At 42.9% G+C, this 13,184-nt stretch overlaps 1 protein-coding gene across 1 annotated transcript; it reads right to left on the minus strand.

Moving 5' to 3' along the window:
- Positions 1 to 893: 893 nt before the first annotated feature.
- On the minus strand, positions 894 to 11,495 carry TNFRSF9 (TNF receptor superfamily member 9). Its single transcript, XM_070758235.1, has 7 exons — positions 11,366 to 11,495; positions 11,183 to 11,236; positions 9,831 to 9,959; positions 7,604 to 7,670; positions 7,414 to 7,529; positions 3,146 to 3,268; positions 894 to 2,391 (listed from the first exon to the last, which is right to left on the minus strand). Exons 1-7 carry the CDS (start codon positions 11,439 to 11,441, stop codon positions 2,264 to 2,266), a joined length of 693 nt encoding a protein of 230 aa, XP_070614336.1. The 5' UTR covers positions 11,442 to 11,495; the 3' UTR covers positions 894 to 2,263.
- Between the last annotated feature and the right edge of the window lie 1,689 nt (positions 11,496 to 13,184).

Raw genomic sequence — 13,184 nt, forward strand, 5'->3', positions numbered from 1 at the left:
AAAAATATATATATCCACGCGGGGCAGTTTTCTAAAGTTATCTTCGGCTTCTTTTAAACTGAAAAATGAATGAGTGACAGTACCTCCAGCATTGTGCGTGTCCCACCTGCCCAAAATAATTCGCACGTTTTTGCCCAAGAAATAAAAATGGGTTTAGGGCAGACTAAATGGACCAGGAGGTCTTATTTTGCCATCAATCTTCTGTTTCTATGTTAAGAGAAGGTCTACCTACATTTGAAGTTCTCCCTTGCTAGCAAATGAAATGATAAATATCTCGGGACAAAATTAGCTGTGGGGTTTAACTTAGAAAGGGTGTTTTTGTTTTTTTTAAAACCTTCAGAACTTTCAAAGTTCAAACCACCAGCTGCTCGGCTGGTGCATAAATATAAAACATAGGAATATCATTCTACAATCTCGTCTTGATGTTTTTCATCTATCGGTGGGCCAAGGAGCACTTGGTTCAGCAGGATGGGTGACTGACAACCCACCGACCCACCTCACCGCAGACCTTTCCATTCGGCGTCACCAACCAGGTTCATTCACGTAAAAGGAAAGGACGAGGTGGTGGTGGGGGATGAGTCATTTTTAATCTGAATTTTTTAAAAAAACACGAAAAAAGAACATCAGCCACAGCTGGGAGGATGTTCGTTGGTATGTGACAAAGCGATTGCCCATTACGATAAGCTGATTTTTTTTCACACTGAAGATGTCTGATAGGCTATTGAAAAAGAGGTTTAAGAAAACCACCAAACGCCCCCGAGAAAGTTAGGGTTTTAGGTAGTTTAAGAACTTTCTGGAGGTCGTTTCTGGACAAACCCCTTGTAAATGGGACCTCGAAAAGGTCAACAGATTCTCAAGAGCTTCTTTGGGTGGCTCTCTGCCATTCCACTAAATTATTATTATTAATTTTTAATTATTTGTTAGATGTATAGGGCACCCTTCTCCTTGCAGACTCAGGGTGGTTTACAGAAATAAAATACAGGCAAAGATAAAAGTTGCACAACACAGTTAAAAGATTAAGAAAAATTAAAAAATAAGACCAGTATAAAACCATTGATCATCCTACATTCATGCTACGGGCCGGAGCGGGACTATCATTCAACAGCCTAAAATGCGTTTTTAATGCCTTTCGGAAGGCGAGGAGAGTGGGGGCGGTATGAATCTCCAGGGGGAGTTGGTTCCAGGGGACCAGGGCCACAACAGAGAAGGCCCTTCCCCGCAGATCCACCAGTCGGCATTGTTTGGGGAACGGGATCCAAAGAAGGCCGATTCTGTGTGACTTAACTGGTTGCTGGGACATATGAGGCAAAAGATGGTCCTGTAAATAACACTACGGCAAGAGAGTGGACTTTCCTTCAACACCGTGTTTTTATTTTTGCGTGACTATTGGGCTGTGGGGTACTCTTCCCGTCGCTTTCCAGCTACCCCCTGGTTAAAAATACAGTGATACCTCTACCTAAGAATGCCTCTACTTACAAACTTTTCTAGATAAGAACTGGGTGTTCAAGATTTTTTTGCCTCTTCTCAAGAACCATTTTCCACTTACGAACCCGAGCCTCCAAAACTATAACCAGAAAAGGCAGGGAGAAGCCTCCCTGGGGCCTCTCTAGGAATCTCCTGAGAGGAAACGGGGCCGGAAAAGGCAGGGAGAAGCCTCCGTGGGGCCTCTCTAGGAATCTCCTGGGAGGAAACGGCTGGAAAAGGTGGGGAGAAGCCTCTGTGGGGCCTCTCTAGGAATCTCCTGGGAGGAAACGGGGACGGAAAAGGCAGGGAGAAGCCTCCGTGGGGCCTCTCTAGGAATCTCCTGGGAGGAAACAGGGGCGGAAAAGGCAGGGAGAAGCCTCCGTGGGGCCTCTGTAGGAATCTCCTGGGAGGAAACAGGGCCTCCACCCTCCCTGTGGTTTCCTCAATCACACACATTATTTGCTTTTACATTGATTCCTATGGGAAAAATGGCTTCTTCTTACAAACTTGTCTACTTAAGAACCTGGTCATGGAACGAATTAAGTTCGTAAGTAGAGGCACCACTGTAATTCCAGTGTGTCCCACTCTGTCGTGTTGGCTTTTTAAAAGTTCAAATGAAGGGCTTTTGGGGCAATATTCCAGTTCCACGGAGAGAGAAATTCGTTTATGGCGATTCTTCAATTGCTTCTTCGGAAGGATTCTTTCAAAAAGCAGAGTGGCTCAAATGCTTTGGGGTCTTTTGAGGGTCTTCTTTGGGTCAAGGAAGCCTTCTTGACTCTTTGACCCGGAGTTATACGTTTTATGAATAATATTTTTCCAACAGTACTCCTTTGAGACTGGAAGGCGCTTCCGTGCTTCCTCCTTCTTCTTCTTCAGGGTATCTGTAGGTGCAATCATCTACCTCCTGAGCTAACTGACCATGGGAAGCTGTGGAATGGAAGAAGGGGGAGAATTGAGACACAACACAAAACTCTCTGCGCAGGCATGGCAAGAGATCCAAGACCATGGAATGGGGCAACTCCCCAGGGCCAATTCATCATGGCCAACTCACTATGGGCAACTCTTTATAGCTAATTCCCCATGGCCAACTTGCATGGTCAACTCCCCATGGCAACTTATTATGGTCAACTCCCCATGGCCAACTCATCATGACCAATTCCCCATGGCCAACTCCCTATAGTCAACTTGGCCAACTCATATGGTCAAATCCCCATGGCCAACTCACTATAGTAAACTTGCCATGGGCAACTCTTCATAGCCAACCCCCCAGGGTCAACTCCTCATGGCCAACTCAACTTGGCCAGATCACCAGGGCCAACTCGCATGGTCAATCCCCATGGCCAACTCATCATCGTCAATTTGCCATGGTCAACTCAACACAGCCAACTGGCCATGGGTCAACTCACTGTGGCATGCGTCAACAATTCAATGTAATTATTTACAAGAGTTTTTAAATTATTTTAATTTGTATCCATCACATTTCATGTTGTCCTTCATTTTGCTGCCATTAATGGTTTCCATGCCACTATTTCTCTTGAGAGTAGTGTCACTCGAGTTGGCCGTGGTGAATTATCCGGTGGTGAGTTGGCGAGGGTGAGTTGGCGGAGAGTCCAAGCAGTGGAAGAGGAAGAGTTAAGCAGAATACCTGTATGGCCCAAACAGAGCAGGGGAATGGCCTTACGTTTGTGGGACTTCTGGTGTATCCAGGACCGGAGGAAGAGGTAGGCTAACACCATGCATGCGGCAAACAGAAAGATGGTGATGACAAAAGCAGAACTGATCAGGATCAGTAGGTTTCCCTCTTCTATGAGAAACAGAAAAAAAACACCCAGGACTCCGGCTCAGAAAAGTTAAATTAAATTTACCCATCCTAGAATACAGCTCACCTGTTTGGAACCCATACCTCATTTCTGACATTAACACCCTCAAAAATGTCCAGAGATACTTCACCAGAAGAGCCCTTCACTCCTCTACGCATAACAGAATACCCTACGAAACTAGACTTACAATCCTGGGTCTTGGAAGATTAGAACTACGACGCCTTAAACATGATCTAAGTATTGCCCACAAGATCATATGCTGCAATGTCCTGCCTGTCAAAGACTACTTCAGCTTCAACCACAACAACACAAGAGCACGCAACAGATTCAAGCTTAATATTAACGGCTCCAAACTTGACTGCGAAAAATACGACTTTAGTAATCGGGTTGTTGAAACGTGGAACTCATTACCGGACTCCATAGTATCATCCCCTAACCCCCAACATTTTTTCCCTTAGACTCTCCACAGTTGACCTCTCCATATTCCTAAGAGGTCAGTAAGGGGCGTACATAAGCGCACTAGAGTTCCTTCCGTCCCCTGTCCTATAGTCTCTTCTATATCTCATATTTCTTCTCTACTATATCCTCTATAACCTTCATTGTGTATTATTGTGTATTGGACTAAATAAATAAATAAATGGTGGAGGGTCTTAAGCATCAAACTTGTCAGGAAAGACTTTGGGGGGCAGCTCCTGAAATATTTGAAGACTGCTACAAGTCCTCCCTCTGGTCCTTCTTTTCCATAGACTGGTCATTCCCAAATCCCAGCAACTATTCTTTTCAATAACCTATTTTTTCTCTTTTTCTCTCTCCCCCTTTTCTCTTTCTCCCTTTCTTTCTCCTTTCTCTTTTCTCTCTCTCTCTCTTTCTTTCTCTCCTCCCCACCTCTCTCCCTCCCCCCTTCTGATAAGGTGGTGACCAATATCTCTGTTGCTACGTACTCAGACTTTTCTGAGGTTTCCTGATTTCTAGTTTTTAAAAAAACAAAACTATTTTTTTACTGCAGTTGGAGCCTGATTGAGATCAAAACTCTCAACCTGAGTGGGTGGGGGGAGGTTAACCCTTTCTTGGGTTCTTAATTTTTGCAAGAAAGACTAAACGGATTTTCACGAAGTCCTACCCCTTTTCAGGAGACTGAACTGTAGCTTAAGTTTAACCAGGTTTCTGGCTTCCTTGAGCCCTCAGCTGTGAGTAGACTATATTATAAACCAGGGGTGGGCAAAGTTGGCTTTCTAGGACATGTGGACTTCAACTCCCAGAATCCCTGAGCTAGCATGATTGGCTCCGGAATTCTGGGAGTTGAAGTCCACAAGTCAACTTTCCCCACCCCTGTTATAAGCTATGGTTCCAGCATAGTTGGGGGGAGGAGGTTTGGTTCTTAATATAATAATAATAATAATAATAATAATAATAATAATAATAATAATAATAATAACAACAACAATAATAATAACAATAATAATAATAATAATCCACTGGAACCTGTGCCGGAACTACCATTTCCCAGTGGCAAAGAACTGATGGGATCATAAGCCCGAAAAAGTGGTCGAAAATGAGCAAGTAAAACTACTGTGGGACTTCTAACTTCAGACTGACCGAATTCTGAAGCATAACACACCAGACATTGTGATCGTGGAGAAAAAGAAAGTATGGATCATTAACATCGCAATCCCAGGGGACAGCAGAATTGAGGAGAAGCAGCTAGAGAAATTAGTGAAATACGAAGATCTAAAAATTGAGCTGCATAAGCCAGTGAAAGTGGTCCCAATGGTACTTGGCACGCTGGGCGCAGTGCCAAAAGATCTCAGCGGATATTTGAAAACCATCGGAATTGACAAAATCTCCATCTGTCAATTGCAAAAGGCCGCTTTACTGGGATCGGCAAACATAATTCGCCGCTACATCACTCAGTCTTAGGTGCTTGGGAAGCGCCCGACTGGTGATGAAATACGAAATCCAGCCTAGTGATCTCGTTTGCTGTGTTGTATTGACATAATAATACACTGATCCAAAAAATAAAGGGAACACTCAAAGAACCCATCCTAGATCTAAATGAATGAAATATTGTCATTGAATACTTTCTTCTGTACAAAGTTGAATGTGCACAACAGCAGGTGAAATTGATTGTCAATCAGTGTTGCTTTCCTAAGTGGACAGTTTGATTTCACAGAAGTTTGATTGACTTGCAGTTATATTGTGTTGTTTAAGTGTTCCTTTTATTTTTTTGACCAAGTGTGGATTTCCTAACAACTGCCCCACCCTTTCCTCCAGAGGAAAACCCAAGCACCATTTTCTCTATTATAGAAATTGAGAATTACAAGCCTGGGTTTCCAACCCACCTTAACCACAACCTCAGCAGACATATAGCCACACTGTGTTTAAGGTTATTTTTAAATGACACAATATAAGGTGGGTTTTTTTTAAAGTTCAACCATGTAAATAAATTACGCTTTTACGAACAGCACATGTATGAAATGGGTGCATTCGGTAACGAATTAAAACAAGGTTGTGTGAATGCAGTTTTTCCCTTTTGCGACTGGAAGCCATGTATGTTGGAAACTTTTTTTCACTGCAGGGGAAAAATGGTGGTTTGTTTGAATTTAGAGTAACAGAGTCGGAAGGGACCCTGGAGGTCTTCTAGTCCAACCCCCTGCTTAGGTCGGAAACCCTACGCCACTTCAGACAAATGGTTATCCAATCTCTTCTTTAAAAATTTGCTAATGCTCCGTGCTAAATCCTAAAATAATTAGTCTAATATTGGTCAATGCTAAACACTAAAGTTCAAGGGCGAATAGTAATTTCTGCTGACGGTAGAAAAAGACCTCCTGGTCCATCTGGTCTGCCCTTATACGATTTCCTGTATTTTATTTTAGGATTAATCTATGTTTATCCCAGGCACGTTTACATTCAGTTCCTGTGGATTTACCAACCACATCTGCTGGAAGTTTGTTCCAAGCATCTACTAATGTCCGATGCTACCATGTTTCTCCAAAAATAAAACCCTGTCTTATATTTTTTTTTGAACCCTGAAATAAGTGCTTGGCCTTATTGCCATGCACTCAAAAGCCGAATTTATTATTCAGGGGATGTCTTATTTCAGAGGAAACAGGGTAATTACTAAAATAAAACCAATATTGAATCCTGAAGTACTATTTTTAATAATACTCAACACGAAACTGAATAATACTAAACCCTAAAGTCATGGTTTTAATAATGTTTGATTGTCAATACTAAATTCAGTACTAAACATTCATTAGTTTAACAACGTTCAGTTCTCAATACTAAACTAAACTCAATCCTAAAGTAATTTTTTTAAAAAATAAACATGCCAGGACTCCATTTGTAAAACTGCATTCATTGATTTAACGGTTATATATTGAACCTGTTATATATTTAGTTAGCCCCAATTATAACTTTGCCCAAAATATGTTGGTTAAATAATTTGGGGATTTCTACAATGGATATTGACCCAGAAATTAAAAAAAAGACAACATGAAGTAGAATAAATGAGCTGACTCTGTAATACCCTGAGAAAAACAAAGAACACAGAGTTTGCTAAAAAAAAATTGAACTGATTGCATATCTTCTGGAAAACAAGTGGGGAAAATAAGAATTTATTTTTTAATTTTTTAATGATATGTCTCCCATCTCCCTATTCAAAGCCACGCTTTGGAAATAAAATTTTGTCTGTTTCTTATTTCAAGACGAGAGAAAGATGCAGGAGAAACGAATTGGAAGCAGTCTGCAATTGTTGTAGATAAATTGTGGTGGGAATTAGATGGGCTTTTATATAATTTGGAGGGGGGGGAAGTTGTGATTGAGATGCCCAGTTCGTATAATATTTGAATGACTGTCGGCGGATCCCTTGACTGGCTCTACAGGCAAAGGGGAGAATGCCAATCTTAGTTTCATTTGTCTGAGCTAATCTTGTCAGTTTCCTCTCTTTGCCGATTGCGCTGCTTTTCTGGAGTTTCTAGCTGCCCTCTGTTTTTTCAACCTGGGCGATTTTTCAGAGTCCCCAAATTCCAAACTGGGGAATTCTGGGAAACTGAAGTCCACATGTCTTCAAGGTTGAGAAAGACTGGATTAAACCATGAATGAGATAAATAAATGTTCCAACAAGACTTACCTGAAACCTTAGTCACGGATGTGGAGGGTTTGGTGGTTGGTTGGATTTCTGACCCACTCCAGCAAACCACATCCCTCTCTTTGGTCCCAGCTTCCTGGATCTTATCACCTGGACACCTGCAGGAATTTGGTAGTTAGTCTCATGTTTTATACCTGGGATTTTAAAATCCATTTATTGCAGAAGTACTTACTTTCTCCATGGCCGGCATTCGCCTGTAGTCTGGTTGTTAAAAGTCTTCTCTGGACATTTCTGACACCCTTGAAAAACGCAGAAGTAGGTTTGATGTCTGGATGAGTTTGTGGCTACTAAATAATAGGGAGACCGTCCTTTCTAATTGCAGCCTACTTTTAATTCATTTCTCTTGCATTTTTCCCTTGCCTTGGCCTTGTGCTCCATCTCAGTCTGCTTTGGAAATTTATAAATATCACACATACACAAACACATGAACACATAGCAGTGGCTTGTGGCAAGTGAAAATCCCACAATTGCTGATGCTCAGGGAAAGTTCCTTTTTTTAAATAACTAAGTAAATAAATTGCATTGGTTGCCGATCAGTTTCCGGTCACAATTCAAAGTGTTGGTTATGACCTATAAAGCCCTTCATGGCACCGGACCAGATTATATCAGGGACCGCCTTCTGCTGCACGAATCCCAGCGACCGGTTAGGTCCCACAGAGTGGGTCTTCTCCGGGTCCCGTCAACTAAACAATGCCGCTTGGCGGGACCCAGGGGAAGAGCCTCCTCTGTGGTGGCCCCGGCCCTCTGGAACCAACTCCCCCCAGAGATTAGAATTGCCCCCACCCTCCTTGCCTTTCGTAAGATACTTAAAACCCACCTCTGCCGCCAGGCATGGGGGAATTGAGATGCTCTTTCCCCCTGGGCCTTTACAATTTCATGTATGGTATGTCTATATGTATGTTTGGTTTTTTATATTAATGGGTTTTTAATCTTTTTTTAGTATTTATTGGATTATTATTGTACATTGTTTTATTATTGCTGTTAGCTGCCCCGAGTCTCCAGAGAGGGGCGGCATACAAATCCAATAAATAAATAAATAAATAATAAAGAAATATTTACATTTGTACCAAATTTAAATCTATATACCAAAAATAAACAAAACCACAACATGCATACACCCCCACAAGTATACTATATAACCTCTAAGGTTATCCTGCAGCAATTTATATCGACAATATGATTCTTGCTTGCCTAATTTCTACAATTAACATCCTTTAATTCTATGATCTTTTTCATTAGCATATTTCATTTTGACTTCATAGATATATACTGCTCAAAAAAATAGTAATAAAGGAAACACTCAAAGAACACATCCTTGATCTGAGTGAATGAAATATTCTCTTTATTCTGAACAAAGTTGAATGTGCACAACGGTCTGTGAGTTGCTTCCTAAGTGGACAGTTTGATTTCACAGAAGTTTGATTTACTTGGAGTTACATTGTGTTGTTTAAGTCTTCCCTTTATTGTTTTGAGCAGTGTAGTTATATTAGAATAAAAGGACAATGGGATTAAATGGAATGGAACGGCATTAAATGAAACACGTTTTACCATTGGTTTGAAAAGAGGAAAACAAAATAAATCTGTAAATATATAATTTAATGGTAGATCTACAATTAAGTTTTCCTGAAAAACATTTTAATTAAGTTAACTTAATTAAGTTAAGTTCAGGAAAACTTCTGTCCCATCGTTAGATAAGTCGGTTTTCCAGAGCACTATGCTACAGAAAGTTCTCAACTTATGACCATCACTGAGCCGATTGACAGCCAAGACAGTTGTTAAATGAGTATTTCCTCTTTTTTAACAACCTTCCTTGACACTGTTGTGAAGCAAATAGCTGCAATTGTTTAAGTAAGTAAAGTTGAGGGGGGTTCTTAAGCAAATCTCCCTAGACTTTGTGGGTCAGGATGTCACAAAAGAGGATTGTGTGACTCTCCTTTACACACACCTTGGGATATTACAACCGTCATAAATATGAACCAGTGAGTGGCGCGGAGGCCTTAGAGGTGGAGTTCTGACCTCACAATCAGGAGGTTGTGAGTTCGATCCTAGGTAGGGGCAGATATTTCTCTTTCTGGGCACGATGAGAATATTATCTGCCGAACAAAACTCCGCAATGGCGATGGGAAATGGCAGACAGCCAGTAAACACTCCGCTCCATTCAGTTGCCTAAGATTCCAACCTGCAAGGGATTGTGTGCATGTGGGTATGTGGAATAATTAAAAGGAGATGATGATAAATATGAACCACTGGCCAAGCTTCCGAATTTTGACACGGTCGTAAGTGTAAAAACGTGTAAATTTCACACAGTTGTAAGTGTGAAAAACAGCCCGAAATCCCTTTTTTAACCCCCAGTTTTGTTGTTAAGTGGGGAGAGTCATTGTAGTTAGTGGCCACCTTACCTGTAATTGTGCGTTGCTCTCCAACACGACACGCACATGCACTGCAATTTTTGTCGCACGAATAACCCGGAGCGCATTTACAAATGGCATCTGTGGTTTGGGTACACTTCTGTTTGTACATCAAAGTTCCTTCAGGGTTAAAATATTTTTTTAGTACGATTGGGTTAATCCAAAAAATATATTTAAAAGCTTAAATATCTATAATATTGTCAAATCTCTCACAATTCAAAAGTATGCAAGGGAAAAAAATTGTAAGCAATCCTGTTATTCCTTTCGTTTAGATATACTGTACAAAATAAAATTGTTGTCTAGCAATTAACTTTGGACCATTTATGATTTAGGTAATATGACTGAAATTAATAAAGATCAAGATTTAGGTAACAAGATAAAACATAGCAATGTGAAACTAGAAGGTTGATAAAATAAAAAAAGCTGTAGCAATAATGTCAACAGGTAGTTTGGCAAATGTGTAAATTGTTGAGTGTTTAAGACTTCATATATAACTGTAATTATGAATGATGACATCTATATGTCTGTGTTATATCTAAATCTTAATCCAAAGGGATGGTGTAATTTTGAACGGTCACTAAATGGACTGTTGTAAGCAGAGGTCGTAAAGCGAGGAGTAGAGCAAGAAAAGAAAGAGAGGAACCTGATAGGAGGCTGCTGTCCTCAATGAAGAGTTGGGAATTGGAGGCTAAATATACACATACTACTCAAAAAAATAAAGAGAACACTTAAACAACACAATATAACTCCAAGTAAATCAAACTTCTGTGAAATCAAACTGTCCACAGGAAGCAGCACTGATTGATCATCAATTTGATAGATAATAGCTAGCTAGCTAGCTAGATAGATAGATAGATAGATAGATAGATAGATAGATAGATAGATAGATAGATAGATAGATAGATAGATGACGTACCACAGAAAAGATCAGAGGGGTGGGTGGATGGAGGAGAGGGAGGGAGGAAGGATGGAAGGAAAGACAGATTTCCTGACAGTGAGGACAATTAACCCATGGAGCTGCTTGCCACCAGAACTAGAAGTAGAAACTGGACTACTAGACTTCCAGCTCTATTCTGATTGATTGATTGATTGATTGATTGATTGATTGATTGATTGATTGACATGGTCTTCTAGGGCATCCTGCCTGAGCAGGGGGGTTGGACTAGAAGACCTCCAAAATCCGACTTGCTGAGCCCATCTCCACAAGGGTCTCCATCCCTTCACACAACCCAGCCACGGTGGCACCCTGGTCTGAAAGCCGAGGAAAGGTAGCTTCCAACACACACAAACACCAGGGCTGAGACCCTCCCATCCTCCCAGGAACCGCCAAAAGTCCAACTTACGGTCGCAGACCCTGCATTGCTTGCACTTCGCGTCCGGGCTGGGTCTGAAGCTGCCTGCAAGAGGAAAGGAGGAGAGTCAAGGAGCCGGCGGGGGTCTCTCCCGGCGGGGTCGGGCTAGACGACCTCGCGAGGTCCCACTCCAGCTCTTAGTGGGGCATCATCTCCGCCGCCGCCGCCGCTTACCGTGCGGGCAGTCAGAGCCGTTGCAAAAAAGCCCCGTCCCGAGGAGCAAAAGCAGCGCGCAAAAGAGCAGCTCCATCGGAGGGGAGGAAGCGCGGTTGGAAACGTTGTTCCGCGGGGCTTTTCTCCTCGCTTCTGTGCGGGGAGGACTGGGCTGGAGGAGCCCAAGGGGCCGGAGGGGCGGGGAGAGGCTGGATCCCCCCTTCTTCCCCACCCCACACACTTACATACACGGGGAGGTAACGCGTTACCCGCCAAAGAGGAGGAGGAGGAAAATTTCCGCGGTTCGGGGTTCAGTGTGGTGGCGTTTGTCATTCTTCTAATCCATCCATCAGTTCATCGGAATAGAGCCGGGAGGGACCTTGGAGGTCTTCCAGTCGAGCCCCCTGCTCAAGCAGGAAATGTTTAAAAACATAAATACAGTACAACCCTTTCCTTTCCTTTCTTCTTGTTCCTTTCCTTTCTTTTCCTTTTCTTCCCTCCTTTCCCCCTTTCCTCTTCTTCCTTTTCTTTCCACTTCTTCCTTTTCTTTTCTTTCCTCACCCTTCCTTTCTTTTCTGTTCCGTTCCTCTTCTTCCCTCTCCTCGCCCTTTCCTTTCCTCCTCTTTTTTCCTTTCCACTTCCTTTCCTTTCTTTTCCTTTACTCTTCTTCCCTCCCTTCCCCCTTTCCTCTCCTTCCTTTCCTTTCCACTTCTTCCTTCCCTTCCTTTCCTTCCTTCCCTCACCCCACCATTCCATTCCTTTCTGTTCTGTTCCTCTTCTTCCCTCTCCTCTCCCCCTCCTCCTCTTTTTTCCTTTCCACTTCCTTTCCTTTTCTTCCTCTCCTCTCCTTCCTTTCCTTTTCTCCTCTTCCTTTCCACTTCTTCCTTTCCTCTTCTTCTTTTCCTTCCCTTTCTTCTTCCTGGACTGAATTAATTGCTCTCAGTCCTATCTGGCCCGGGGTGTCAGGATTTCTCCACGGACCCCCACAATTTTCTCGCAGTCCATGGGCCACAGCTTAGCGACCCGTCGACTAGACCAGTGGTTTTCAACCTTTTTTGAGCCACGGCACATTTTTTACATTTACAAAACCATGGGGCACATTGAGGGGAGGGGGGCGGCTAAAAAAAGTTTGGACAAAAAAAATTCTCTCTTCCTTTCGCTCTATTTCTCTCTCCCTCTTTCTCTCCCTCTTTTTTTCTCTCTGCATCCCTTTCTTTCTCTCTTCCTTCTTTCCTCTTTTTTGCTCTTTCTCCCTCCCTCCCTCCCTCTATGTCTTTCTTTCTCCCACCTTCCCTCCCTCTCTCTCTCTTTCTTTCTCTCTCTTGCTCTCTCTCTTGCTTTCTTTCTCTCTTGTTCTCTTTCTCTCTCTCTTTCTTTCCTTCTCTCTCTTGCTTGCTTTCTCTCTTGTTTTCTTTCTCTCTCTCTTGCTCTTTCTTTCTTTCTCTCTCTTTCTTTCTCTTGTTTTCTTTCTCTCTCTGAGCTTCGCGGCACACCTGACCATGTCTCGCGGCACACTAGTGTGCCCCGGCACACTGGTTGAAAAACACTGGACTAGACGATCTCTCGGGTCCCTTCCAGCACTATCCGCGCCCCGTGTGGTCGGGCTCGCCTTTTGAGCTGCCTTCTCAGCCATGGTGCTCCCACGCGGAAAAGTCCCCCCGCGCGCATTGCACGGTGACCTCTTCGCATCCTCCCCCGCTTGCAAAGCTGCTCCCCCACCCGGCCCGCCCGCTGCTACACCCCCGAGTAAAGCCGGAGTAGGTCATCCTCAGCAACTCAAGGCTGCAAAAGGGTGAAAAAAGCCCCTTCGGTTCACACCGGGCAGGGAATTCCCTGCGAG

The sequence above is a fragment of the Erythrolamprus reginae genome, chromosome 8 (assembly GCF_031021105.1).
Source record: "Erythrolamprus reginae isolate rEryReg1 chromosome 8, rEryReg1.hap1, whole genome shotgun sequence".
NCBI lineage: Eukaryota > Metazoa > Chordata > Lepidosauria > Squamata > Dipsadidae > Erythrolamprus > Erythrolamprus reginae.